This window comes from Mesoplodon mirus (genome assembly GCF_964341445.2).
Source record: "Mesoplodon mirus genome assembly, chromosome: X".
In the NCBI taxonomy this organism is placed as follows: Eukaryota; Metazoa; Chordata; class Mammalia; order Artiodactyla; family Ziphiidae; genus Mesoplodon; species Mesoplodon mirus.
Window position 1 is genome coordinate 58,239,962 of NC_138981.1, and position 26,427 is coordinate 58,266,388.

At 38.6% G+C, this 26,427-nt stretch overlaps 1 protein-coding gene across 3 annotated transcripts in view; it reads left to right on the plus strand.

Annotated features, from left to right (window-relative positions):
* Window positions 1-278: 278 nt before the first annotated feature.
* Window positions 279-26,427, plus strand: part of EDA (ectodysplasin A) — a 398,541-nt gene continuing 372,392 nt past the window's right edge. For all 3 annotated transcript variants that reach the window (XM_082610795.1, XM_082610796.1, XM_082610794.1), the window contains exon 1: window positions 279-819. In XM_082610795.1, coding sequence (XP_082466921.1) covers window positions 424-819 — 396 coding nt within the window. In that variant the 5' untranslated portion in view covers window positions 279-423. The remainder of the gene's footprint in view (window positions 820-26,427) is intronic.

The following is a 26,427-nucleotide window of genomic DNA, read 5'->3' on the forward strand; positions in this document are numbered from 1 at the left end:
GAAGAGCTGGGTGGGGCCACGGGGCAGAGGCGAACCCACACGCCCCCAGACCCCGCCCCGCAGCTGGAGGCCCCGGGTGGAAAGGCATGGGGCGGGGCGCCAAGGCTTGGCGGGCTCGGTGGTTGGGCATCCCGGCAGCCGCTTGAGGCACGGGGCGGGGTCGGCCGGGGCCTCCTCCCTCATTCCCTCCGCGGGGCCGAGCCGCCCGTCTTTGCCGCCCCTCCTCCTCTCTTTTCCACCCCTCGGAGTGGAGCTGCACTTGCGGCTGCTCCCTCCTCGGTCCCGCCCAGCCTCCGTCGCGCAGGAACGGGTCCCTGCAGTCCCCAGCCGATGGCAGGACAGTAGCCGCCTGTCAGGGGTCGCGAAGGGCTGAGGCAGACGCGGAGGCTCCCGGGCCTCAGAGAGTGGGTTTCTCCGGAGGCCATGGGCTACCCCGAGGTGGAGCGCAGGGAACTCCAGCCCGCGGCAGCGCCGCGGGAGCGCGGGAGCCAGGGCTGCGGCTGTCGCGGGGCCCCTGCCCGGGCTGGCGAAGGGAACAGTTGCCGGCTCTTCCTGGGTTTTTTTGGCCTCTCGCTGGCCCTCCACCTGCTGACGTTGTGCTGCTACCTAGAGTTGCGCTCCGAGTTGCGGCGGGAGCGGGGAGCCGAGTCCCGCCTCGGCGGTCCCGGTAACCTCGGCACCTCGGGCACCCTGAGCAGCCCCGGTGGCCTCGACCCCGACGGTTCCATCACCCGCCACTTCGGGCAGCCATCCCCGCAGCAGCAGCTGCTGGAACGGGGAGAAGCTACGCTCCCCCCAGACACCCAGGACGGGCACCAGGTGAGTCACCCTGGAGGGGCAGGGCCCCCTCCCCATGTGCGCAGGGCGGGGGCCCGGGGAGGACTTTGCCACCTCGAGCCGAGTTCGACGGCGGTATCGGGGAGGGGGCGGGCGAGCTGGGGAGAGGTCGCCCCGGGGCAGGTTGTCCTCGGTCCCTGGCCCAGCTCACCCTGAGTCTCTCAGGACCCCCGGACTTGGGAACTCTGGCCGGCGCCCGCCGCCCCCAGCTCCGGCTGCCTCGGGAAAAGTTGGCGGCGCTCCCGGCCGAAGGTGCGGGCGCTGCCCCCCTGGCTGACTAACGGCAGCAGCCTGGCCCTTCTGCTCCCGGTGAGATTCTCCGCCCGCGGTGCTTGTTTTTTCGTGTCCAGAGCTGATGCCAGCACTAGCAGGCTCTCTTTTGGCGTTAGAGCTGTAAACAGCTGTAATAACTGCTCCACGCCCGTTGAAACAACTTTGAACCGTGTTTTCGGCGCCGGGGTGCTGGTGCACTGACCAGATCGTGGGCTTGTTCACACCTACCTGCAATTTGAGACGGATTGTCCTCGGTGTTCTAGTGAGGATCAGCGCCCCTGAGGAATTCTGGTAGAAATATGCCGTCTTGCTAGACAACTTCTGAAACAGCAGTTTAAAAGACCTTTGGAATAAAACTCACCCTTTGCATGCCGGTTCTGACTCTGTTTTGGGGAGTGGGGTGGGGGGGGTTGGTGTGAAGTGTCTTCACTCCTGCTTGCTTGTAAGCAGGAATCTACTGATGGAATAATGACTCAAGAATAGTCTCCCAGTTTTTTTTGTTTGTTTGTTTTTGTTTGTTTTTTGTTTCTTTTGTTTTTTTAATACAATCTTTATGGTGTTTGTGCCCTGGTTAGCAAACTGTTAGCTTTGGTGTTTGTTTTCTACTTTTTCTAGCTCTTTATTAAGGAAATTTAGTGCCCTTAAACTAAGTATTCTCTTGTTTGCCATATTTTGTCTCACGTAAAACTTAAGAGAAGCAGCCGAGGATCCTTTTGAGGTGGTTAAAGAATAACAGTCAATTTGTTCCTCTTGGGGAAGAGGGCAAGTTGTACAAATAAGTTCCTTGAGGTGAGTGACCCAGGCCTTCTATATTTACTACCACATCCAGAGTCATTGTCATACTCTGTAAACATTGACCACCCATCCAAAGCTGGTGTCACATTCACGATAATGCTTTAATATTAGGGCCGACACAGTTTCTACATTTTGCGTTGGAAGGTTGTCCTGAGCCTTAAAATGTTTTGCTAGCACACTTCAACTGATATAACAGCTTATCAAAGAAGAGAATCAGTAGACATTGCTTCTCATACTTGAAACTTTAAACAAAGTAGCTAAATGATAATTAACTAGGATTCTGGTTCCGTTTATCTATCCGCCTCCCAACAACAACGCCCCGCCCCTGCCCCACGACTGTGCCCAGTAGAAATACTTAGCAGCTGAACATTGGTTTTTCTGTGAAAAGATGAAGGAATTGAACTTCCTTAGTCAAATGGTGGCAAGGCCTTTTGGCATTCAGAATGGACAGACCCCTGTTTGTAGGCTGAGGATTAGTAGAACAGCTGTATTCTGGGGCTTCTGTGATGGTATGGGATTCTCATAGGGTCTGTAATGGCATTTAGTTGCCTTTGCGTGGTGCTTCAAATAGTTCTGTCTAGGTTTAAATACAGCGCCCTATCTTCTGTCCTTTATTTTTTCCGTTTTAATCTTTTCGAGAAGTAATAACAAGCATACTGGCTTTTTACATTTGCTGACATCAATTGGAGTCAGAGTTTTTTAGAGTTACGAGGGGCCATGAATCCATTTGATCATTCCCCTTGGAGAACACATAGTTCCTATGGGGGAAATGACTTGTCCAAGGTCATACAACTCTGATCAAAATTAGAATGGAAGTTGGTCTCTTTACTCCCAGTTCAGTGCCCATTCCCCTATAATATTACTACTTCCTGGAGCCTTTTGTCTGGTAGCTGGGTAGAGCTATGGAATTTTTGCAAAGGAGAGGGCTCCGATCTGCATCATTTTCTTCTACTCTACCTGCATTTTGGTCAGACTACGTTTAACCATGTATTCCTTATTCTTCCTGAACTTCACTTTCAGAAGAATTAGAGTATGCTTTGAAGGAATTTTAGCCCAGATTCAACATACGTTTTTCTTGAGGGTGTTAGTTTTAGTATACCAAGAAAAGAAAAAAAAAAGGAAACATTGATTGGCTATTAAATTAATATGGCTACATCTTGGATAAAATTTCCAGTGCCCTGGTGCACCCTCTGCTGGCTTTGCAAGGACATTTAATTGCAGTATTGCTGACAGTCAAGATTCTAAGTTGTGCTGACAGAATCTGATTCATAAATAAGGAAGTAAACAGCCTGTGGGATTTGGCCACGTAGGTCATATTTTTATATTTTAGTTTTCAACACAAACAGCTGCTGTTACAGCAGCTCTTAGATGGAGAGGAAAAAAGATAAAAATATACACCCTTCAATGAGCAGAACATTCAGGTTTCTCACCAGTTTTTCTGCAAGGAGTAAAGGCAAACTGATGAGAATAAATTACAGGAAGATCTCATGAGACCAAGTGGGCAGAATAGTCAGAGGCACTTCACTGTATAAGGTCATGCAAACCTATTCATGCTTATGAGATGATGGGCTCAGTTATGACTCAAGAAAGGGATCTAGAAGTCACTGAAGATGTATATATGTCATCCCTCAATTTAAAAACTTTACAAACAGAATACAGAAGGAAATTAGGGCAGTCAGGATGCATAGCAGAGAGATCAGCAAAGTTCTCCTAGGGACTTATTAGAAAAGCCTTCCCAGTGGGGGCACAGTTGCTCATGATAAAAAAATGAAAGGGTTACTTTGGACCTTCTGGAATCATACCTGTCTCCTTCAGCTGGAGTAGCTGAGTATCTGTAGGTTTATCTGGATACTCGCTGGAGATGATCTCAGGAGCTAAATACATCTATCTCATCAGTCTCTGCGTTAGACAATACACAATGTTATTGTTAGAGTAAAAAAGATTAAAATAAAAATCACTGTTTATCTGTCTATGAAGAAGTTGGCCCAGTTGTGATTGTGGTCCTCAAAGCCGAGAATATGGTGGGCATTATCAGGAAGGGTGTTGAAAACAATGATGCAACAAAACTCTTATCTTTTCCATGTAAAAGACCAAAAGTGAATTGGCATTCACAATCATATAGGTAATTCTGGTGGCTGCTCATCAAGAAAAACTTAACAGCTGTTACAAATCCCCAGAAAACAAATTAAATTGATCAAAAGGTTAGAGGGACTTTCTAGTTGTTTTTTCAGTCTGGAGAGAGAGGTTGAGAGAGGGTGATGATCAAACTCTACTAAACCATGAGAGAGATGAGTAAGGTTAATATACTGGTGTAATTTAACAATCTAGTTCAATAAACAGAAAGCCTGCTATGGGTCAGCCACTATATTAAGTATTAGATATCTTTTAATGGTTGAAAGATTATTTTGTGGGGGAGGCAAATAAAGGTAGTGTCTCATTCAGATGATTTCCCCAAGAGATACTCTAACTGAAACTCTAAGGTTTAAGTGTTTAGAAAAATATGTTTGTGTAGACTTATAAGGGTTTATTGGGGACTGTTAGCAATATTTGGAATATGCCCCTAATTATTTGAGGTGATGTCATAGAAGTCAACCTTAACTTTGCACAAAACATCTCTGGTTTAACTAGATAGGACATTAGTATATCTAGATTTGATGTTAATTATTAAGGCCTGTTCATCAAGAAAATGACTGGGAATCGCTAAATCCAAGAATTTTTTAGGGGAGTGGGATCCAGATAAGATCATTTTCTATAGGTTTAAATCTAGATTTTTTCAGTGTGACATTCAAGGCTTTTGATCAACTGGCTGCATTATACCTATCCCATTTTCTCTCTTACCGATTCTACTCCTGCAACCCACCCACCATATCCTGTCTTGGAATCATTCTCCAGTTATTGTTGTTATTGTGTTTAATAAAACTTGTGCCTTTATACTAGAGCTCCTTGGAAATCTGCCTTCCTTTTTGTCTTTTTCCACAATACGTGGTACACAGTGCTGATTATAGTTAGGGTACTTAAACACTTGTTGGCTTGAATATTATTTGGGGCCTTTAGAGATGTTCATGTAAAACAAAGACATTTTTAACAGGCCTGTGTTCCTCAGGCCTTGCTAAGCCTGTGAGTTGTCAAGTGTGCTTAGGTGAGTAAATAGTTCCACTGGCAATGTTTCACTGGTTTCTAGAATCTTTAGATAGTAAAATGGAGAAAAGCCCTAACTACATTACCTCTATGATGGTGCAAAAAGTTCTTTTGTAGTGTATTATTTGATGTTCTGTTTTATATGCATGTAGGTCTCATCTTTCTTTCTCTCTCAGATCTTGTGAAAAATAACTTGTACTTTATCTGTGATTACGTTATAGAGAAGATCTCTTTATACTAGAGAACTTCTGAAGCCATTTAATCCCCAAGAACATGACCAAGAGAAGCCACTTGCGTTGCCTGCAGGGTGGCCCTCATAGAGGACCAGTTTTATCTGACTAGTCTATAAATACCCATCACTTAGCTCTTCATTTCTTTTTCCCCCACTTTTCTATTGAAGTGTAACATACATACAGAAAAGGTCACAAATCATAATTGTACAACTGGATGAATTACTCTAAAGTGAATACACTAATGTTACCAGAACTCAGGCAAGAAATAGAAATAGCATCTCAAAACCCCCACCTTATCACTATACCATCCTCCTCCAAAGTGAATGACTGTCCTGATGTCTAACATCACAGATTAGTTTTGCCCATTTTGAACTTGATGTAAATGAAATCAAATATTATGTATTTTGGGGAGGAGCTTTTTTTTTTTTTTGCTCGATGTTATGTTTTTTGATATCCATGATGTTGCATGCAGCTGTAGTTTTTTATTTGTATTTTTGTATATTATTCCGTTGTTTGAATATACCACAGTTTATTCATTCTACTGATAATGAATATTTGGATTGTTTATTGTTTGGGGTTATTATAAATAACAGTACTATGAATATTATACATGTCTTTTGGTTATATGTACTTGAATTTCTGTTGGGTATATACCTAGAATTGGAATTTCTGGGTCATAGGGAATGCATATTTTCAAATTTATGGATAATGACAGCTTTTCTCAGTGATTGAACCAATTTGCATTCCCACTGGCAATGTATGAGAATTCTAGTTGTTCTACATCCTTGAAAATACTTGTTATTATCACTCGTTAAATTATAACCATTCTGGTGGGTGGGTTTGTAGTAATATCACATTGTGATTTTAACTGGCATTTCTCAGGAGACTAATGCAGTTGTACTTCTTTTCATATGTTTATTATCTATTTGGTTATCTTCTTTTGTGAAGTGCCTATACAAGTCTTTTGCACATTTTTATTGGGTTGTTTATTCTTATAGATTTGTAGGAATTTTTTATGTACTCTGGCTATGAACCACTTTTGAATTTTTTTGTTGCAAACCCTTCCCAAATCTCTTTATAGTATCCATTGATGAACAGAAGTTTTAAATTTTAATGTGTCTAGTTTTTCAGTATTTTCCTTTATGGCTAGTGTTTTTTGTGTGCCATTTAAGAAGTATTTTCCTACCTTGAGAGCATTTAGATATTCTCCCATATTATCATCTAGAAGCTTTATGCTTTTGCCATTCACATTTAGATCTGCTGTCCACCTGAAATGGATTTTTGTGTATGATGAGATACAGGGGCCAAGTTTTGTCTTTTCCATATAGATATTCAACCCAGTGCCATTTATTATAGGGAATGTCTTTTCCTCCCCATCTCTATTGTGTCATCTTTGTCATAAACCAAGTGTCTACATATGTGTCAGATTGTTTCTGAATTGTTTGTTCTGTTCTATTAGGCTATTTTAAAAATAAATTTATTTATTTATTTTTGGCTGCGTTTGGGTTTTTGTTGCTGCACGTGGGCTTTCTGTAGTTGCGGCGAGTGTGCTTCTCATTGTGGTGGCTTCTCTTGTTGCGGAGCACAGGCTCTAGGCGCACAGGCTTTAGTAGTTGTGGAATGTGGGCTCAGTAGTTGTGGCTCGCGAGCTCTAGAGTGAAGGCTTAGTAGTTGTGGTGCATGGGCTTAGTTGCTCCGCAGTATGTGGGATCTTCCCAGACCAGGGATCAAACCCGTGTCCCCTGCATTGGCAGGCAGATTCTTAACCACTGTGCCACCAGGGAAGTCCCCTACTAGTTTATTTGTCATTGCACAAATACCATAGTCTTAATTATTGGACTTTATAATAAGCTCTTGATATCCTTCTACCTTGTTCCTCTTCTTTAAAAGTATCTTGGATGTTCTTGGCTCTTTGCCTGTCTGTATCTGTTTTAGAATCAGCTAGTCACATCTGACCAAAAAAAAAAAAGTAATTCTTAAGAGAATAACATCAGCAAGATGGTGGATTAGGAAGTCCTGGACCATCCTTTCCCCCACAAACACACCAATTCAGCAACAATTCGTGGACAAATTTCCTTTGTGAGAAATCCAGGAACTAACTGAAAGGCTCCTGTACCCAGGGCAAACATGAAACCAGACACACTGAAGCCAGTAGGGAGATTTGAGACAGCCTCTCACCAGAGTCCCTGCCACCACCACAGCACCCTGTGATAAGGAAGACAGCCCCTAGCTTCCAGCTTCTCCTAGGGAGGGAAGGGATTGATTCACACATCTAGCACCCTAGTTTTCTGAGGAATGGTTTCTGTCCTGCCAGTCTTAGAAATCTGATGGATCTCCCTAGGGGAGAACAAAGATGGTGGCTTGGGCTGGTAGACACCATAGATCTTTCCTCCTGCTGAGCACAGAGCAAGAAGACAAAAAATCCTAGCTCTCAGCATTCCGCTGGGGAAGGAAAGAGTTTATCTGTGCATCTAGTGCTCCAACTTCTCCAGGGCTGCCCAGAGAACTGGCATCTGACTTGCCAGTCTAGGAGCTTTAAGGGATCTAGCACATTCTAGCCTCCTGGGGGAGAACAAGACAATGGTTGGGGTGGGTAGATACCATATATCCTCCCCCCTGCTCAGTATAGAGTGAATGGATGAAACATTCCAGCTTTCAGCGTATTCCTGGAGATGAAAGAGTAGATCTGTGCATTCAGTGCGAAAACTTCTCTGGGACTTCCCAAAGAACTGGCATCTGTCTTGCCAGGCTTGGAGCTCTGATGCATCCAGCACAGTCCGGCCATGTGGAAGAGAATGGAAATGGCATTTTGGACTGGTAAATGCCATAGCTCCTCCCCCCTCAGCACAGATTGAGTAGAAAGAAACCAAAGCTTCTTGCTTCTCCCTGGGGAGGGAAAGAGTTGTTAGAGGCCCTCAGAATCTCTGACTAGGCTAACTGGTGGAGATCTTCTCCAGTGCAAGCCTAGTCAGTCCGTGCAAGCCTAGTCACTCCATGCAAGGCTAGTCAGTCCATGAAGACTGGGAGAGGTACTTGCTTTGTGTAATATGCAGACACCAACATAGAGAGTAAAGGAAGATGAAAAATCAGCAAAGAAGTTCCAAATAAAGGAACACATTAAGTCTCCAGAAACTGACCCTAATGAAACAGTTATGAGATTTATCTGACAGAGAATTCAAAATAAGTGTTATAAAGATGCTCACCAAGATCAAGAGAACAATGCATGAACAAAGTGAGAATTTCAACAAAGATCTAGAAAATATTTGAAAACTGCCAAACAGAAATCATGGAGCTAAAGAGCACAATAATCGAACTGAAAAACTCATGAGAGGGATACAACAGCAGACTAGATAAAGCAAGACAAAGTATCAGTGAACTAATGTCACTGGAAATAATTCAGTCAGAGGAACAAAAAGAAAAAAGAATGAAAAAGAGTGAAGAAGCTTAAGGGACACCATCAAGTGGACCAATAGGGGCAGTAGGGGAATCTCAAAAGAAGAGAGGGAAAACTAGAAAGCTTATTCAAAAAAATTAATGGCTGAACACAATCCAAATCTTGGGAAGGAAATGGACAACCAGATTCAAGAAGCCTAAAGGGCACTGCTAAATAAATAAACCCAGAGAAGTCCACACTAAGACATATTATAATTAAATTGTCAAAAGTTAAAGACAAAGAGAAAATCTGAAACTAGCCAGAGAAAAGGAACTTTTCATATACAAGGGAACCCTCAAAAGACTTATCAGCAAATTTTTCAGTAGAAACCTTGCAGGCCAGAAGGGAGTGGGATGATATACCAAGTGCTGAAAAAAAAAAAACCCTGCCAACCAAGAATACTATACCTGTCAAAAGTAAGGACAGATAAAGATATTCCTAGACAAATAAAAGTTGAGGAAGTTCATCACCACTAGACCTGCCTTACATGAAATGCTAAAGGGAGTATATCAACTTGAGATGAAAGGATATTAAACAGCTACATGATAGTATAAGAAAGTATGAAACTTGTTGGTAAAGATAAATATATAGACACATACAGAATACTATATTACTGTAATGGTAGTGGATAAGTCACTTTTATTTCTAGCATAAAAGTTAAATGACAAAAGTATTAAAAGTAACTATAAAAATATGTTAAAAGACACAATCTAAATAGATGTAAGATGTGGGAAAAGTAGCACAGTGTGTATGGGGAAGAAGCTAGAATGTAGAGTTTTTGTATACAATTTAACTTGAGTTCTTATCAGATTAAAATAGACTGTTACAAGATATTTTAAATCCCAAGGTAACCACAAAAAATACCTATAGAAAAAAGAAAAAGAAAATAAAGCTTATCAATACAAAAAAATCAACAAAACACAAAGACAGCAAGAGAGGAAATACAATCAAAAGACTCTAAGACTAACAGGAAACAACAAAATGGCAATAGTAAATCCTTCCCTATCAATAATTACTTTAAATGTAAATAGATAAAACTCTCTCAGTCAAAGACATATAGAGTGGCTAAAAAGATAAAAGCAAGACCCAACTATATACTTTCTACAAGAAACTCACTTTAGATTTAAGGACACAGGCTGAAAGTGAAAGAATGGAAAAAGATAGTCTATGCAAGTGGTAATCAAAAGAGAGCAGGGGTGGCTATACTTATATCAGACAAAATAGACTTTAAGTCAAAAACTCAGACGAGACAAAGAAGGACATTATATAATAATAAAAGGGTCAATCCAACAGGAAGATATAACAATTATAAATATATATGCACCAACATCAAAGAACCTAAATATATAAAACAAATGTTGACAGAATCAAAGGGAGAAATAGACAGTAATACAATTATATGGGAGACTTCAATACCCCACTTTCAGTAATGGATAGACCATCTACACAGAAGAACAATAAGGAAACAGAGTACTTCAACAACAGTATAGAGTGAATGGACCTAACAAAAATATACAGAACATTCCATCCAACAGCAGCACAATGCACATCCTTTGCAAGCATACATATCTTTCTCCAGGAAAGATAACATGTTAGATCACAAAACAGGTCTTCACAAATTTAGAAAGATTAAAATCACACCAGGTATCTTTTCTGAACACAGTGGAATGAAACTAGAAATCAATAGCCAAAGGAAAACTGGAAAATTTCACAAATATGTGGAAATTAAACACTACACTCTTTAACAGCCATTGGGTCAAAGAAGAAATCAAAAAGGAAATTAGAAAATACCTTGAGACAAACAAAAACAAAAATACAGTATACCAAAACTTATGGGATGTGGCAAAAGCAGTACCAAGAGGGAAGTTAATAGCAGTAAATGTCTACATTTAAAAAGAAGAACAATCTCATATAAACAACCTAACTTTATACTTCAAGGAGCTAGGAAAAGAAGAACAATGTCCAAAGTTAGAAGAAGGAAGGAAATGACAAAGATTAGAGCAGAAATAAACAAAATAGAAGCTAGAAGAATCAACAAAACGAAGAATTGGATTTTTGAGAAGATAAACAAAACTGATAAACCCTTAGCTAGATTAAATACAAAAAAAGAGGACTCAAAATCAGTAATGAAAGAAAAGACATTAAGACTGATGGCAAAGATGTAAGAAGGATCATAAGAGACTACTGTGAACAATTAATTGTATGTCAACAAATTTCTAGAAACATACAACCTACCAAGACTAAATCAGGAAGAGTTAGAAAGTCTGAACACACCTATAACTAGTACGGAGATTGATTTAGTAATCAAAAACCTCCCAACAAAGAAAATCACAGGACCAGATGGCTCCACTGGTGAATTCTACCAAACATATAAAGAAGAAATAGTACCAACATTTCTTAAACTCCTCCAAAAAAATTGAAGAGGAGGAGCACTTCCAAACTCACTTTATGAGATCTGCATTACCCTGATACCAAAGTAAGACAAATACACCAAAAGAAAAGAAAGCTACCAATATCCAGGCCAATATCCGTGATGAATATAACTGTAGAAATCCTCAAAAAATACTAACAAACTGAATACAACAGCATATTAAAAGGATCATATACTATGACCAAATGGGATTTGTTCCTGGATGTAAGGATGATTCGACATATGAAAGTCAATTGATGTGATAAACTACATTAACTGAATAGATGCAGGAAAAGCATTTGACAAAATTCAACACTCTTTCATGATAAAAACTCTCAACAAACCAGAAATAATAAGAAAGTACCTCAACATAATAAAGGCTATATAGGAAAAGCCCACAGGTAACATCATACTCAATGGTGAAAAACTGAAAGCTCTTTTTCTAAGATGAGGAACAAGGCAAGGATGCCACTCTCATCTGTTCTCTTCACTGATATAGAACAGATAGAGTTGGAGTTGTTGCTTGAGCAATTAAGCAAGAAAAAGTAAAAGGCATCCAAATCAGAAAGGAAGAAGTTAAATTGTCCCTGTTTGCAGGTGACACGGACTGATAAACAAATTCAGTAAGGTTGCAGGATACAAAATCAGCGTAACAAAAATCAGTTGCATTTCTATATTACTAACAATAAACTATCTGAAAAGGAATTAGGAAAACAATCCCATTTATAATAGCATGAAGAAGAATATCATACGTAGGAATAAACTTAACTAAGGAGGCAAAAGACATATATTGAAAACTACAAATATTGATGAAAGAAATTAAAGAAGATACAAACAAATGGAAAGACATTCCATGTTCATGAATTGGAAGAATTAATATAGTTCAAATGTCCATGCTACCCAAAGCAATGTACATATTCAGTGAAATCCCTATCAAAGTTCCAATGGCATTTTTCAAAGAAATAGAACAAACAATTCTAAAATTTGTATGGAACCACAAAAGACCCCAAATATCTGAAGCAATCTTGAGAAAGAGGAACAAAGCTGGAGGCATCCCACTCCTGATATCAAACTATATTACAAAGCTATGATAATCAAAGCAGTATGGTGCTGGCATAAAGACAGGCATATAGACCAATTGAACAGAACAGGGAGCCTAGAAATAAATCCATACATATACAGTCAACTGATCTTTGAAAAGAGTGCCAAGAATACAGTGGGGAATAGTCTCTTCAACAATTAGTGTTGGAAAAACTGGATATTCACATGCAAAAGAATGAAATGGGAACCTTATTCACAAAAATCAACTCAAACTGAATTAAAAACTTAAACATAAGACCTGAAGCTGTAAGACTCCTAGAAGAAAACATCAGGGATCTTGATCTTGGCAATGATTTCATGGGTATAACACCAAAAGCACAGGTGACAAAACCATACATAAACAAGTGGGACTACATCAAGCTACAAAGCTTATGTACAGCAAAGGAAACAATCCACAGAGGGAAAAGGCAACCTATAGAATGGGAGAAAATATTTTCAAACCATATATCTGAGAAGGGGTTAATCTCCGAAATATATAAGGAACTCCTACAACTCAATAGCAAAAAACAAGTCTCAATAACTTGATTGAAAGATGGGATAAAGACTTGAATAGATTATTTCTCCAAAGAAGACATATAAATGTTCAACACATATATGAAAAGATGCTCAGCATCACTTATCATCAGGAAGATGCATATCAAAACCACACTGAGATATTACCTTACACCTGCCAGGATAACAATGATCAAAAAACAAAAACAAAAACAAAAGACATTGTTGGTAAGCATATGGAAAAATTGTAACCCTTGTATACTATTGGGGGGCATGTAAAGTGATGCAGCCACTGTGTAAAACAGTATGGAGGTTCCTCAAAAAATTAAAAACAGAACTACCATGCAATTCAGAAACCTTAATTCTGGATGCTTATTCAAAAGCTTTGAAATCAGGATCTCAAAATGATATTTGCACTTCCATGTACATTACAGCATTATTCACAACAGCTAAGATGTGGAAACAATAGAAATGTCCACTGATACATAAATGGATATAGAAAATGTGGTATATACATACAATAGAATACTATTCAACTTTAAAAATGAAGGAAATTCTGCCACATGTGGCAACATGGATGAACCTTGAGGATGTTATGCTAAGTGAAATAAGCCAGAAACAGAAAGGCAAATACTGCATGATTCCACTTATATGAGGTATCTAAAGTAGTCACGTTTATAGAATCAAAGAGTGGAATGATGGTTTCCTAGAGCTGGGGGTGGGGAGAGAAAATGTGGAGTTACTAATCAACAGGCATTACATTTCACTTAAACAATATAAGTTCTAGAGATCCGCTGTAGAACATATATATATAGTCAACAATAATGTATTGTACACTTAAAATTTTGTTAAGAGGGTAGGTCGCCTTTTAAGTGTTCTAACCAGAGTAAAATAAAATTAAGGGAAAAAACCCTCCTGGGATTTTGTTTTGATTGGATTGAATCTAAAAATCAGTTTAGGGAGAACTTATATCTTTATAATATTGAATCTTCCAATCTGTGAATATGGTATATATCTCCATTCATTTAGGTCTTTAATTTTTCTTGGTAATATTTTATGGTTTTGTGTGTAGAACTCTTGCACACCTTTCATTAGATTTATTCCAAGGTATTTGATATTTTTGAAGCCATTTAAAATGTTATCTGCAGTTGATGCTGTGATCCATTTCCTCAGTCCATGTCTTGGTTGAAGAAAATTGTCTCACCCAAGGAGATGCTTCCTTCCAGGGCATCCTGCACCCAGTCAGTGCCTGATTAATGAGGAGGTATAAAGGCTTGCCCCTTTCTCCCCAAATCCAGAAACTTTTGAAGGGCCATACCAGCTCCAGAGCTACCTATGAATTTGGCTAGGGTCTTTTGGGGATTGCTTTTTTCCTCTTACACATATGTTGATCCCAAAAGCACTTCCTAATAAAAGTAGTGCGTGATAATCTATGTCTCCCAGTCTGCTTCACAGGAAAACCAACCTGGGACCATATCATTTTAAAATCTCATTTTTAAATTGCTTCTGGCTGATGCTTAGAAATATAGTTTACATATTGACTTTGTATGCAGCATTGTGCTGAACTCATTTTTTTTTTTCTTTTGCGGTACGCGGGCCTCTCACTGTTGTGGCCTCTCCCGTTGCGGAGCACAGGCTCCAGACGCGCAGGCTCAGTGGCCATGGCTCACGGGCCTAGCCGCTCCACAGCATGTGGGATCTTCCCAGACTGGGGCACGAATCCGTGTCCCCTGCATCGGCAGATGGACTCTCAACCACTGCACCACCAGGGAAGCCCTGAACTCATTTATTAATCCCAATAAATTATCTGTAGGTCTTGTGGATTTTCTACATACACTATCACACTGTTTGTGAAAAATGACAAGTTTTTTACTTTTTCCTTTCCAATATGTATACTTAAACATGTTTTTCTTACCTTATTGCACTGTCTTGAACCTTTAGAACTGTGTTGAATAGAAATAGTAATAGCAGGCATCTTTGTCCCATTCCCAATCTAAGAGGGATAAGTGCTTAACATTTCACCTTTAGGTATAATGTTTGCTGTAGTTTTTTGTTTAAGTTTTTTCTAGTTCTTTATCAATTTAAAAGTTCTTTTTTAGTCCTGGTTTACTGAGAGTTTTGTTTTAATCATGAATGGATATAGCATTATATCAGATGGTTTTTCTGCATCTATTGAGATAATTATATGATTTTTTTCCCTTTATTCTTTTACTGTGGTGTTAAACCAACTTTGCACTCGTGGGATAAACCATACTTAGTCTTGATGTTTTATTTATTTATTTATTTAGGACTTTCAGTTTATTTTATCATTAACTCAGATTGTCATATTTCTTCTCATGTACAAAATGCAAAGCCTAGAAATTAAGGCTTTGACATTCATATAGAATCACCTGTAATAATCCTCTTTGTTTAAAGAATATCCATTTGCAAACATTTACAGTGGGTGACAGTCTACATTATGTCCTATTTTTCACTACATTCAGCACTTACCTTAGCTCCATTCTAAGCATTGATATATAATTTCATAATTCTGTTTGAAATGCATACTGTTATTTCTTTTTCTTGATTTCATTTAGTTGTATACATTTCTGATCATCTGAATATTTATTTTCCTTATAAAACTATATCATCAACATAAAGAGGTGCTTGAGATTGCCTCAGTGTTCAAGTTTGCTTGTTTTTCTTTTTCCCAGCTTTTCTTCAGTTGTCCTAAATGCAATGTATTATTTATTTTATATATTGCTGAGTTGGTTTGCTAAAATTTCATTTAGGATCTTTGCATCTATATACATGATTGAGATTAACATGTAATTTTCCTTCTTCATCAGGTTTGGACAAGGTCAAAATGTTCTTGTAAAATTAGTTGAAAGTGTTTCTTCTTTATGTTTTGTCTGTACGAGTTTATGTAATATTAGTAATATTTCTTCCTCAAATGTACTGAAGCGTCTGGGCCTGGAATTTTTTGGGTGGAGGAAGGGGAGATTTTAAACTCTAGATGTGCTATCTTAATAGACGTAAGATTTTCTGATTTTCTGATTTTATTCAGTTTTGGTAAGTTTTGTGTCCTAGAAATATATTTAGCAAAAATTTTAAATTTATTCACATAAAGAGTTTCATGATATCCTCACTTATCTTTTGTTTAATTATGGTAAAATATACATAACATGAAACTTACCATTATAACCATTTTTAACTCTACAGTTCAGTGGTATAGAGTACGTTCATAATGTTGTGTACCCATCATCGCTATCTATTTTCAGAACTCTTTCAATCCTCCCAAACAAAATCCATACCCATTAAACAGTAAATCCCTATTTCCCCCTACCTGTGGTCACTGGTAGCCTCTATTCTACTTTCTGTCTCTTTGACTTTGCCCATCTTAGATACCTCATATAAGTGGAATCATACAATATTTCTTCTTTTCCGTCTGTGTTATTTCATCAGTGTTGTAGTATGTATCAGAATTTTATTCCTTTTCAGTGGCTGAATAATATTCCACTGTGTGTTTTTTTTTGTGTGTGTGTGTGTGTGTGTACACCATATTTTGTTTATCTGTTCATTTGTTGATGGACATTTTGCTTGTTTGTGTCTTTTGGCATTTGTGAATAATATTGCTATGAATATCGGTGTTCAAGTATATGTGTCCCTGCTTTTAGTTCTTTTGTGTGAAATTGGTGGATCATATGGTAATTCCGTTTAATTTTTATTTATTTATTTATTTTTTTTTTGCGGTACGCGGGCCTCTCACTGTTGTGGCCTCGCCCGTTGCGTAGCACAGGCTCCGGACATGCAGGCTCAGCGGCCGTGGCTCACGGGCCCAGCCGCTCCGCGGCATGTGGGATCCTCCCGAACCAGGGCACGAACCCACGTCCCCTGCATCGGCAGGCGGACTCTCAACCACTGCACCACCAGGGAAACCCCGTTTAATTCTTTTGAAGAGCCGTCAAATTGTTTTCCACAGTGGCTGCACTATTTTATATTCCCACAAGCAATGCACAGTTTATTCCATACCCTACCAACATGTGTTCCAATTTCTCCACATCCTCACCAACACTTGTTGTTTTATATATTTTTGAAAATAACTATCCTAATAGGTGTGAAGTCTTTTCTCATTGCAGTTATCATTACCTGTTTTAAAAACTGTGTCTTAAAATAATTATAGATTCAGAGGATTCTTACAATGGTGTTACAAAGAGATCATGTGGATCCTTTAGCCAGTTTCCCCCTTTGGTTACATCTAATGTAACTATAGTACAATATAAAAACCAGGAAATTTATGTAGATGTAAAGTATGTGTATAGTTCTATCATTTTATCACATATAGGTTTTTGTAGCCATCATTGCCAAATACAGAACTGTTTCAGCACTGCAGAGATATCCCTTGTGCTGTCCCTTCTATTCACATCTCCCACTCCCTATTATTTCTAACCCCTGACAACTAATCTCTTCTCCATCTCTGTAATTTTGTCATTTTGAGAATATTATATAAATGGAATACAGTATGTTAACATTTTGAGGTTGGCTGTTTTTCACTCAGTATAATGCCCTTGAGATCCATGCAAGTTGATATATGTATTGGCAGTTTGTGTACTATAGTGTGTTTAAATCATTAACCTCTAATCTGTATGATGTGTAGTGTTTTCCCCTTTTCATTCCTGATATTGATTATTAGTGTATGCTCTCTTTTTTCTTGGTTAGTCTTCCAGGAATTTATTGTTTTATTAGTTGATTTACATTATGGATTGTTTGATTTCTATTTCATTAATTTCTGCTATTATCTTTTAAATTTTCTTATTTCTACTTTCTTTGGCTTTAATTTGCTGGTTTAAAAAACTCTAATTTCTTGAGAAGATGCCTACATCATTCTTCTTTTCTAATATATGCATTTTAGAATATAAATTTCTCTCTAAGCACAGTTTTAGCATGTCATATAAGTTTTGATATACTGTATTTTCATTGTTCAGTACCAAAAATATTTTCTGATTTCCATTGTGGTTTCTTCTTTAGTCTTTTTAAGTTTATTTATTGATTTCCAAACATGGAAATCTTTTTGTTATTGATTTTCAGCTTAATTCCACTGTGGTTAGAGGACACCTCTGTATGATTTAAAGTATTTGCTATTCATGGGAACTTCATGGCCCAGTATATCATCAATTTTTATAAATGCTCTGTGTGTAGTTGAAAGAATATATGTCCTATAGTATCAAACATGTATCAAAATGTATCAAACATTTGTCTACCTGTTCTATCAGTTGCTGAGATATTTGTGTTAAAAATCTCTCATGATATAAAAGTTGAGAAAACTCATAAGAGTAGATGGAAGAGAATTTTCTGAGATTTAAAAAAATTTAATCAGATTCAGCTGATATGTTTTCCTGATGCTTTTCTATTTTAATCCATTAAACCAAATACATGAAATAAAAATTTCTCATGATAATTATGTATTTATCCATGTCTTCTTTTAGTTCTGGTAATTTTTGATTAATATATTTAGAGATCATGTTATTAGGTGCATACAAATTTAGTACTGTTATATCTTCCTGTTGAATTGAACCTTTTATTGTTATGAAATGTCCTTGTTTATCTCTAGTAATGCATATTACCTTAAAGTCTACATTGTTTGATATTAATATTGCTTCCTTCTTTTGGGTACCATTTGCATGATATATCTTCCATCTTTAAAATATTTAACCTTGGGCTTCCCTGGTGGCGCAGTGGTTGGGAGTCTGCCTGCCGATGCATGGGACACGGGTTCGTGCCCGGGTCCGGGAAGATCCCACATGCCGCAGAGCAGCTGGGCCCGTGAGCCTGCGCGTCCAGAGCCTGTGCTCCACAACAGGAGAGGCCACAACAGTGAGAGGCCCACGTACCACCAAAAAAAAAAAAAAAAAAAAAAAAAAAATTAACCTTTATGTATATTTTAAATGCATCTTTCCTTTAAATGCATAATTTCCTTTTTTAATTCAGTCTGTCTCTTTTAACTGGCACATTTAATCAATTTTCATTTAGTGGAATTAATTATATATTATCTTTAAATATGCCACATACTGTTTGCATTCTATTTATCCTGCCTGTTCTATGAACCTTTTCTCTCCTTATTGCATTCTTTTGGATTTTTTTACTCACTTTTTAAAATCTTTTGTTAACTTTGTAGATATACATTCTTTTACTATTGGCTTAGTAAAGATTACAGCATGCATTCTTTTTTTTTTTTTTTTTGCGGTACGCGGGCCTCTCACTGTTGTGGCCTCTCCCGTTGCGGAGCACAGGCCCCGGGCGTGCAGGCTCAGCAGCCATGGCTCACGGGCCCAGGTGCTCTGCGGCATGTGGGATCCTCCTGGACCAGGGCACGAAACCATGTCCCCTGCATCGGCAGGCGGACGCTCAACCACTGTGCCACCAGGGAAGCCCCACAACATGCATTCTTGACTTATTATACTCCGATATAAATTAGTTCTTTCACCTCTTCCTATAAAGTGAAAAGGCCTTATTTACCCCCTGCTAACTATATGCTACTGTTGTTTTGTAATTTAATTATCTATATAATTTAAACTGCACATAACAGTGTTGTTATTGTTTTATAGTCAATATTCATTTAGATTCCCCCTATGTCTACTCTTTTCCTTACTCTTCATTCCTTCTTGTCTTCCCAAGCTTCTGTTTGGGATAATTTCCTTCTGCCTAATAACACCCTTTAACATTCTTTTTTATGTGTTTCTGCTGTTGATTATTTTTTTGTTTTTGTTTGTCTGAAAGTATATCTTTATTTCATCTTCATTTTTGAATGACATTTTTACTGGGTATAGAATTCTAGGTTAGCAGTTATTTTTCTTTCAAAATTTTGAAGATACCCTGTCATTTCTTACTGGCTGCTATTATTTCTGCTGGGAAATCAGCTGAAAATTTTATGTTTGCCTCTTTGAAGGTAATGTGCCCTTTTTCTTGTGCTGCTTTTGATGTTTCTATTTATCTTTGGGTTTTAGTCATTTTACCATGACATGCTTAAGTGTGATTTTCTTTATATTTATCTTCATTGGGGTTCAAAGAACTTGGATCTGTGGCTTTATTGTTTTTTGTCAGTTTGAAACATTCTCAGTTATCATCTCTTCAAATGTTGTTCCTGCCTTATTCTCTTTTTACTCTTTTTAAGATTCAGTTACAATCTCTTTAAGAAATTTTCTCTGTGTCTCTGATGTCTCTTAAACAATTTTTTTTCTAAATTCCATCCTTTCTTTTCTCTGTAGTTCATTCTGCATATTTTCTTCTGACTTACCTTCCAATTCATTGATTCATTAGCTTTGTCTAATCTCCTGTTAAACTCACCCACTGAATTCTTAATTTCACTTCTCACATATATTTTTTATTTCTAGAATCTCCATTTGGTTCTTTTAAAATATACTGTTCATTTCTTTGCCATAATTTAATTTAGTCTTTTCTTTTTTTGAACTTATTAAGCATAAGAATTTGAAATTCATCACTGGCACCTCTATTATCTCAATCCTTTAAGGTATATTTCTGTTGTCTATTGTTTCTCTTGATGGTCTATAACTTTTCCTTGTTTCCTCAAATGCCTGGTTAGTTTTGGTTGAGTGGCAGACACTTTATATGAAAAACTATAGTAGAGATGGTTTGAGGCCTCAGTTGTTTTAATTTTTATCCAGAAAGGATTGATGCTCACTTCTGGCAGGTGGTTATGGGTAGTAACAATCCCATATCACCTTAATCCAATTTGAGGCTGAGATAATATGAAGCTGTCCTTTATTTTAGACTTCCTTTAAGTATCTTTCCTTTCTCAGTTGAAACTGAACATCTGAGGATTTTTCTATGGTTCCCCCTCATGATGGGCCCTGAATTCCTATTTTAGCTCCATGAGCCTATCAAAAGCTCTGCTGTCTCTCTAAGCTGACTCTTCTGTGATGAGCCAATGATCTGAGGAGAAAAACAGCCTCTCTGAGTTTTCCTTTTATCCTGACTCTTGGCTCCATAATACTTCATTGCTTTGTTAGAACTTGGATGCCTTTAAATATATGTATTATTTATATTTTATCCCTGTTTTCTTATTGTTTTCAGCAGGAAATTTGGTCTGAATTACTTAGTCTTCCATTACTAGAAGCAGAATCGGTTAATCATTCCTTCAATAGGTATTGATTATCTCCTATGTATCAGGCACTGTACAAAGCAGTGAAGAGGCAACTGTTGAACTTGTTAGAGAGGATTTTTGCTATCATAGAGTTTACAGTCAAGTGAACAGGCAATTATAATACAATATGATAATGCAATGGTAACGTTAATCATAAGATCTGGAGCACGAAGGAGGAGTACTTGACCCAGACTTTTGAAATCAAGCAATGATTTCTGGACAAAGCATTTTCTGAGCTTAGACCTGAAAAATTAAGTAAGTTATCTATGATAAGACTGTTTTAGGCAGAAGGATTAACATGTGCAAAGACTTGGAGGTGAGAAATAACATGGCATATTCAGGGAACAGAAAACTCAGCTTCTATAAAGCTACAGTTATCAAGACAGTGTAGTACTGGCATAAGGATAGGCATATAGACCAATGGAATAGAATTATTTGGTTAGAAACAACCCTTACATTTATGGTCAATTGATTTTTGACAAATGTACAAAGATTTCACTGGGAGAAAAGATACTCTGTTCAACAAATGGTCCTGGGACATTTGGACATCCACATGCAAAAAGATCATCTTAGACCCTCACTATGCACTGTACCCCCAAATTAATTCAAAATGTATGATAGGCTCACAGGTAAGTGCCAAAACAATAAAACTTTTAGAGGAAAATATAGGAGAAAATCTTTTAGACTTTGGACTGGACAAGGATTTCTTAGGTACAACACTGAAAACACAGTCCAAAAAAGACAGAAATTGATATACTGGACCTTATCAAAATATAAAAACTTCTGTTTTTCAAAAGAAACATTAGTACATAAATGTGACAGACTAGGAGAAAATGTTTGCAAAACAAATATTCAATAAAGAATTTGTATCCAGAATTTACAAAGGACTCTTAGAACACAATAATAAGAAGGTAACCCAAATTTTAAAAATGGGCAAAAGAAACAAATATTTCAGCACAAAAGATACTCAAATGGCTAAATAAAAAAATACATGAAAAGATGCTCAACATCATTAGCCATCAGGAAAGTGCAAATTAAAACCAGAATAAAAAAAAAAACAGAATGAAGATAAATATGTTGTGATCTCACTGCTATGTGGAATCCAAACAAAAACAAGCTCAAAGATACTGAGAACTGATTGGCGAGTGCCAGAGGCAGAGGGTGGGTGTGGGTGAAATGGATGAAGACAGTCAAAAGGTACAATCTTCCAGTTATAAAATATATAGGTCATGGGGGATGTAATGTACAGCATGGCAATTACAGTTCATAATACTGTGTTACATATTTGAAAGTTGCTAAGAGACTAGATCTTAAAAGTTCTCATCACAAGAAAAAAATTTCTGTAACTATGTATGGTGACAGATGTTAGATAGACTTACTGTGGTGATGAACTCACAGTATATACAAATATTAAATCATTATGTTGTACAGCTGAAACTAATACAATGTTGTATGTCAATTATAACTCAATTAAAAATTTTTTTTAAAAAACCACAATGGAGTTACCATTTCACATTCACTAGAATGGCTATAATGAAAAAGACAGTAAGAAGTAGAGGTGTTGAGAAGTGGAAACCTTTATACACTGCTGGTGGAAATGTAAAATGATGCAGCTGTTTTGGAAAACAGTTTGGAAGTTACTCAATAAGTGAACATAGAGTTACCTCATGAGCCAGCAATTCTACTCCTAGGTATATAACAAAGATAATTGAAAACATATGTTCACACTAAAACCTCTACACAAATGGTCCTAGCAGCATTATTCATGATAGCCAAAAAGTGGATCAACTCAGATGTCTAATGGGTAAACAAAATGAGGCATAATATTCTCTACAATGGAATATTATTCAACTGTAAAAAGGAATGTAGTACAGATACATGCTACAACATGGATGAACCTCAAAAATATTAAACTAAGTGAAAGAAGCCAGCCACAAAAAAACATAATGTATGATTCCATTTATGTGACATGTCCAGAATAGGCAAATATGTAGAGATAAAAACTAAGTTTGGGGGCTTCCCTGGTGGCGCAGTGGTTGAGAGTCCGCCTGCCGATGCAGGGGACACGGGTTCGTGCCCCGGTCTGGGAAGATCCCACATTGCCGCCGAGCAGCTAGGCCCGTGAGCCATGGCCGCTGAGCCTGCGCGTCTGGAGCCTGTGCTCCGCAACAGGAGAGGCCACAACAGTGAGAGGCCCGCGTACCACAAAAAAAAAAAAAAACAAAAAAAAAAAACTAAGTTTGTGGATACCTGGTGGAGGAAATGGGGATTAAGTGAATATAGGCATGAGAGGACTTATTGAGGGAGCTTGTTGGAGGGATGAAAATATTCTAAAACTGATTTACCACAGTCAGGGTGGTTGCAGTGGAACTGAAAGGAAAGGAAACGATGGAAGAGATAGCATGCTTATATAATTTGGTAAAGTTACTAAAAATCACTGAATCACTTAAAATGGGTAAATTCTATGGCACATGAATTATATCTCAATAAAGCTGTTATTTTAAAAAGTGTAAGGCACATAGAATATGGTCAATAAATGTGTAAGAGGTATTGGTTGTTTCTGATACCTATCTTTAGAGGAAGAGAATGTTCAAGACTGTTCACCCCAATTACCCTGAGATCTATCTCCCCGTAATCGATATGTCCAGGACCCCAACCCAGAATCAACTCGGTAAGGAGCTCCAGGGGTGGGGATTTGGTCATGTGTAATTTTAAAAAGCTCTATAGGTGATTCTGGTGTGCACTCTAGGGTGAGAATCTTTGACTCATGGAATTGTGCATGGCTTGGTATGGTTAGAAGCCAGAGTGCATATGGGCCCGATGGCTACTTGCATTAAGGTGGGCATACAGTAATCAGGAATCTTGGCACAGAATGACCTCTGTCTCTGTTTCTCTTTCTCTTACTCATTCTGTCTGAAATAGCTAGCTATTCCCAAGTTCTACTAAGAATCTTTTCCAGGGGCTTCCCTGGTGGCACAGTGGTTGAGAATCTGCCTGCGAATGCAGGGGACACGGGTTCGAGCCCTGGTCTGGGAAGATCCCACATGCCGCGGAGCGGCTGGGCCTGTGGGCCACAATTACTGAGCCTGCGCATCTGGAGCCTGTGCTCCGCAACAAGAGAGGCCGCGATAGTGAGAGGCCCGCGCACCGCGATGAAGAGTGGCCCCCGCTTGCCACAATGAGAGAAAGCCCTCGCACAGAAACGAAGACCCAACACAGCCATAAATTAAAAAAAAAAAAAAAAAAAAAGAATCTTTTCCAGAATTGTAGGGTTAAAATATGTTATACAGATCATCTATTGCAGTGGTTCTTAACCAAGAGTGCATCTTAGTCTTACCTAGGGAACCTTTTCAAAATGCACATGTCCCTGACCACACTCAGACATATGTCATCAGAATTTTTAGAGTGGGACCATGAGTATTTACTGTTTGGAAAAAAGGCTTTTCAGGTGATGCTGATGCTCATTTCATTTGAGAACTAAGGCTCTAAAGGAAGAAATGAAGGAAAGAGTATAAAGGAGATAACATTTGGTTCCCTGTGACTAACTTCAGCTCCCCTGTTATGGATCATTAGGTCTTTATCTGTGATACTACCTTTGAAGACTACTGGACCGTGAGCTTGGGTGGTAGTGAATGCTTAATGAACATCTCTCTGTAGAATACCATTTGGGAAATCAATTCATAAACTCTGTGTCTTTGGGGGAAGAGAGGGATCTCAGTTGCCAATTCCTCAGCTAGATAATAGTCCTGTGTGCTTGGAATAGCCAAGGGAGGAGGGTGGTTCCTTGTCTCTTATGGCTTCACGGGGACTCCCCTGCTGCTAGCTGCTGAAATTACTTTAAAATTATAGGCTGCTGAGTAAACTTCCCCATGCACATCCACCTGTCAATGGGCCTGCACTTCAGTGACGAAGAGTAATTTTTATTGGAGTGATGGCATACAGCAGGGGTTGAAACTAAACAGCCATAATGAAATTGATTTTCAAAAGACTACTTCTGAATTTTATTTTGTGGTTTGTGGGTCATTATTCATTTCATGCTGCCATGCCAGTGGTCTACAGGGGCAGCAATAGCTTGAACATTTGTAAGGTTTTGGATCAATCCACATGGCTCTGTGCCTAGAAGCATTACATGCTTCTAAAGCACTTTTGCTATGTAGTCTAAATGCTTAGTCTGGGGAAACTGAAGGTGTTTTTGTTTGTTTGTTTGTTTTTGTGGAAGAAGGTTCTTAACACTTGTCATGGTTAGTCAGACTGAGAGGAAGAAAGAAGAGGGGCAGAGTTCATGAGTTCCCTTGACTCAACCACGCCTTCACTGAGTTCGTATTATGTACAAGACACATTGCTAGTGGGGATTCTATTCCTTAAAGATGATTTAGCCAAGATGAGTCAACCAAGGAGTACAAACCTACATTGTTCTTAATAATATTAAACAATTCCTTTTGGTGCAGTTTGTTTCTGCCTGGATTTCCAGCTGACATCTCAAATTCAATAAGTTAAACTGGACTCATCTCCATTCTTCTCCTCTCTGCACTCCCCACCTCAGCACACTGAATTTTACAAAATTAAACCTCAGTTTCATTCTCTCAGTCATTCAGGTGTGAAACTTTGGAGGCTTTTTTATTCACTTCCCTTTTTCCCTTGCTACTCGTATTTGGCAATCAATTGCTAAGTTGATTCATACTCTGTGGAGTTGATTTATACTGTTCATGATATCTCTTGATTACTCCCTTTCTTTCCAGTTACTCTGCAACTACTCTGGTTGTGTTTGGCATAGATGATCTTCAAGGTCCCTCCCAACCAAGAAAATTTGTGATTCTGCCTCAGTTCCTTGTTACCTCACTCCCGCAGTGGTTGTCCAGATGAGAGCTGCTTTATTCTCTACTCCATATGCACACCTCAGCTAGATTACTTTTCTTCAAGTGCCACTTTGTCATGTCACGCCCTCCTCAGAAATCTTTTGTGTCTCCATACTGCCACTCTTCAAACTTCTTAACCTGGCATTCTAAGCCCCTCTGTATTCGGGCTTGAGCTGCTCTGCCACTCTTCTTGCTACTCTGCATCTGAATCCTGTTCCATCCAGACTGGTCCATTCATAGGTCTCTCACATTCTTCCCTTTGTTTACCCATTCCCCAAAGTAGAATGTCCTTTCTTCCAACCTGCCTCTCCGATCCCTTCAGGTCCTTCACAGCTCAACTTAAACCTTACCACTAAAGTGAATTCTTCCTTGCCTACCCATCTCAGCACTTCTCGAAACCCCTCATTTGACACTACGTTATGTTGTAGGTTATCTTGTTCCCTCAAACAGATGGGAAGGTTTTCGAAGGCAGAGACTGAGTGTTATACTTCTTTGTATCTTCTACAATACTGATCTGTACTCCTTTAGTTAAATATGAAAGTAAATCTTAACATATTAAAACATTCTCCCTAATATTGGACTCTAAAACACAGTTGTACTCATTTATTGAGGGGAATATCATGCTACCTGAAGGATCGGGTGATTTTTTTTTTTTTTTTTTTGCGGTACGCGGGCCTTCTCACTGTTGTGGCCTCTCCCGTTGCGGGGCACAGGCACTG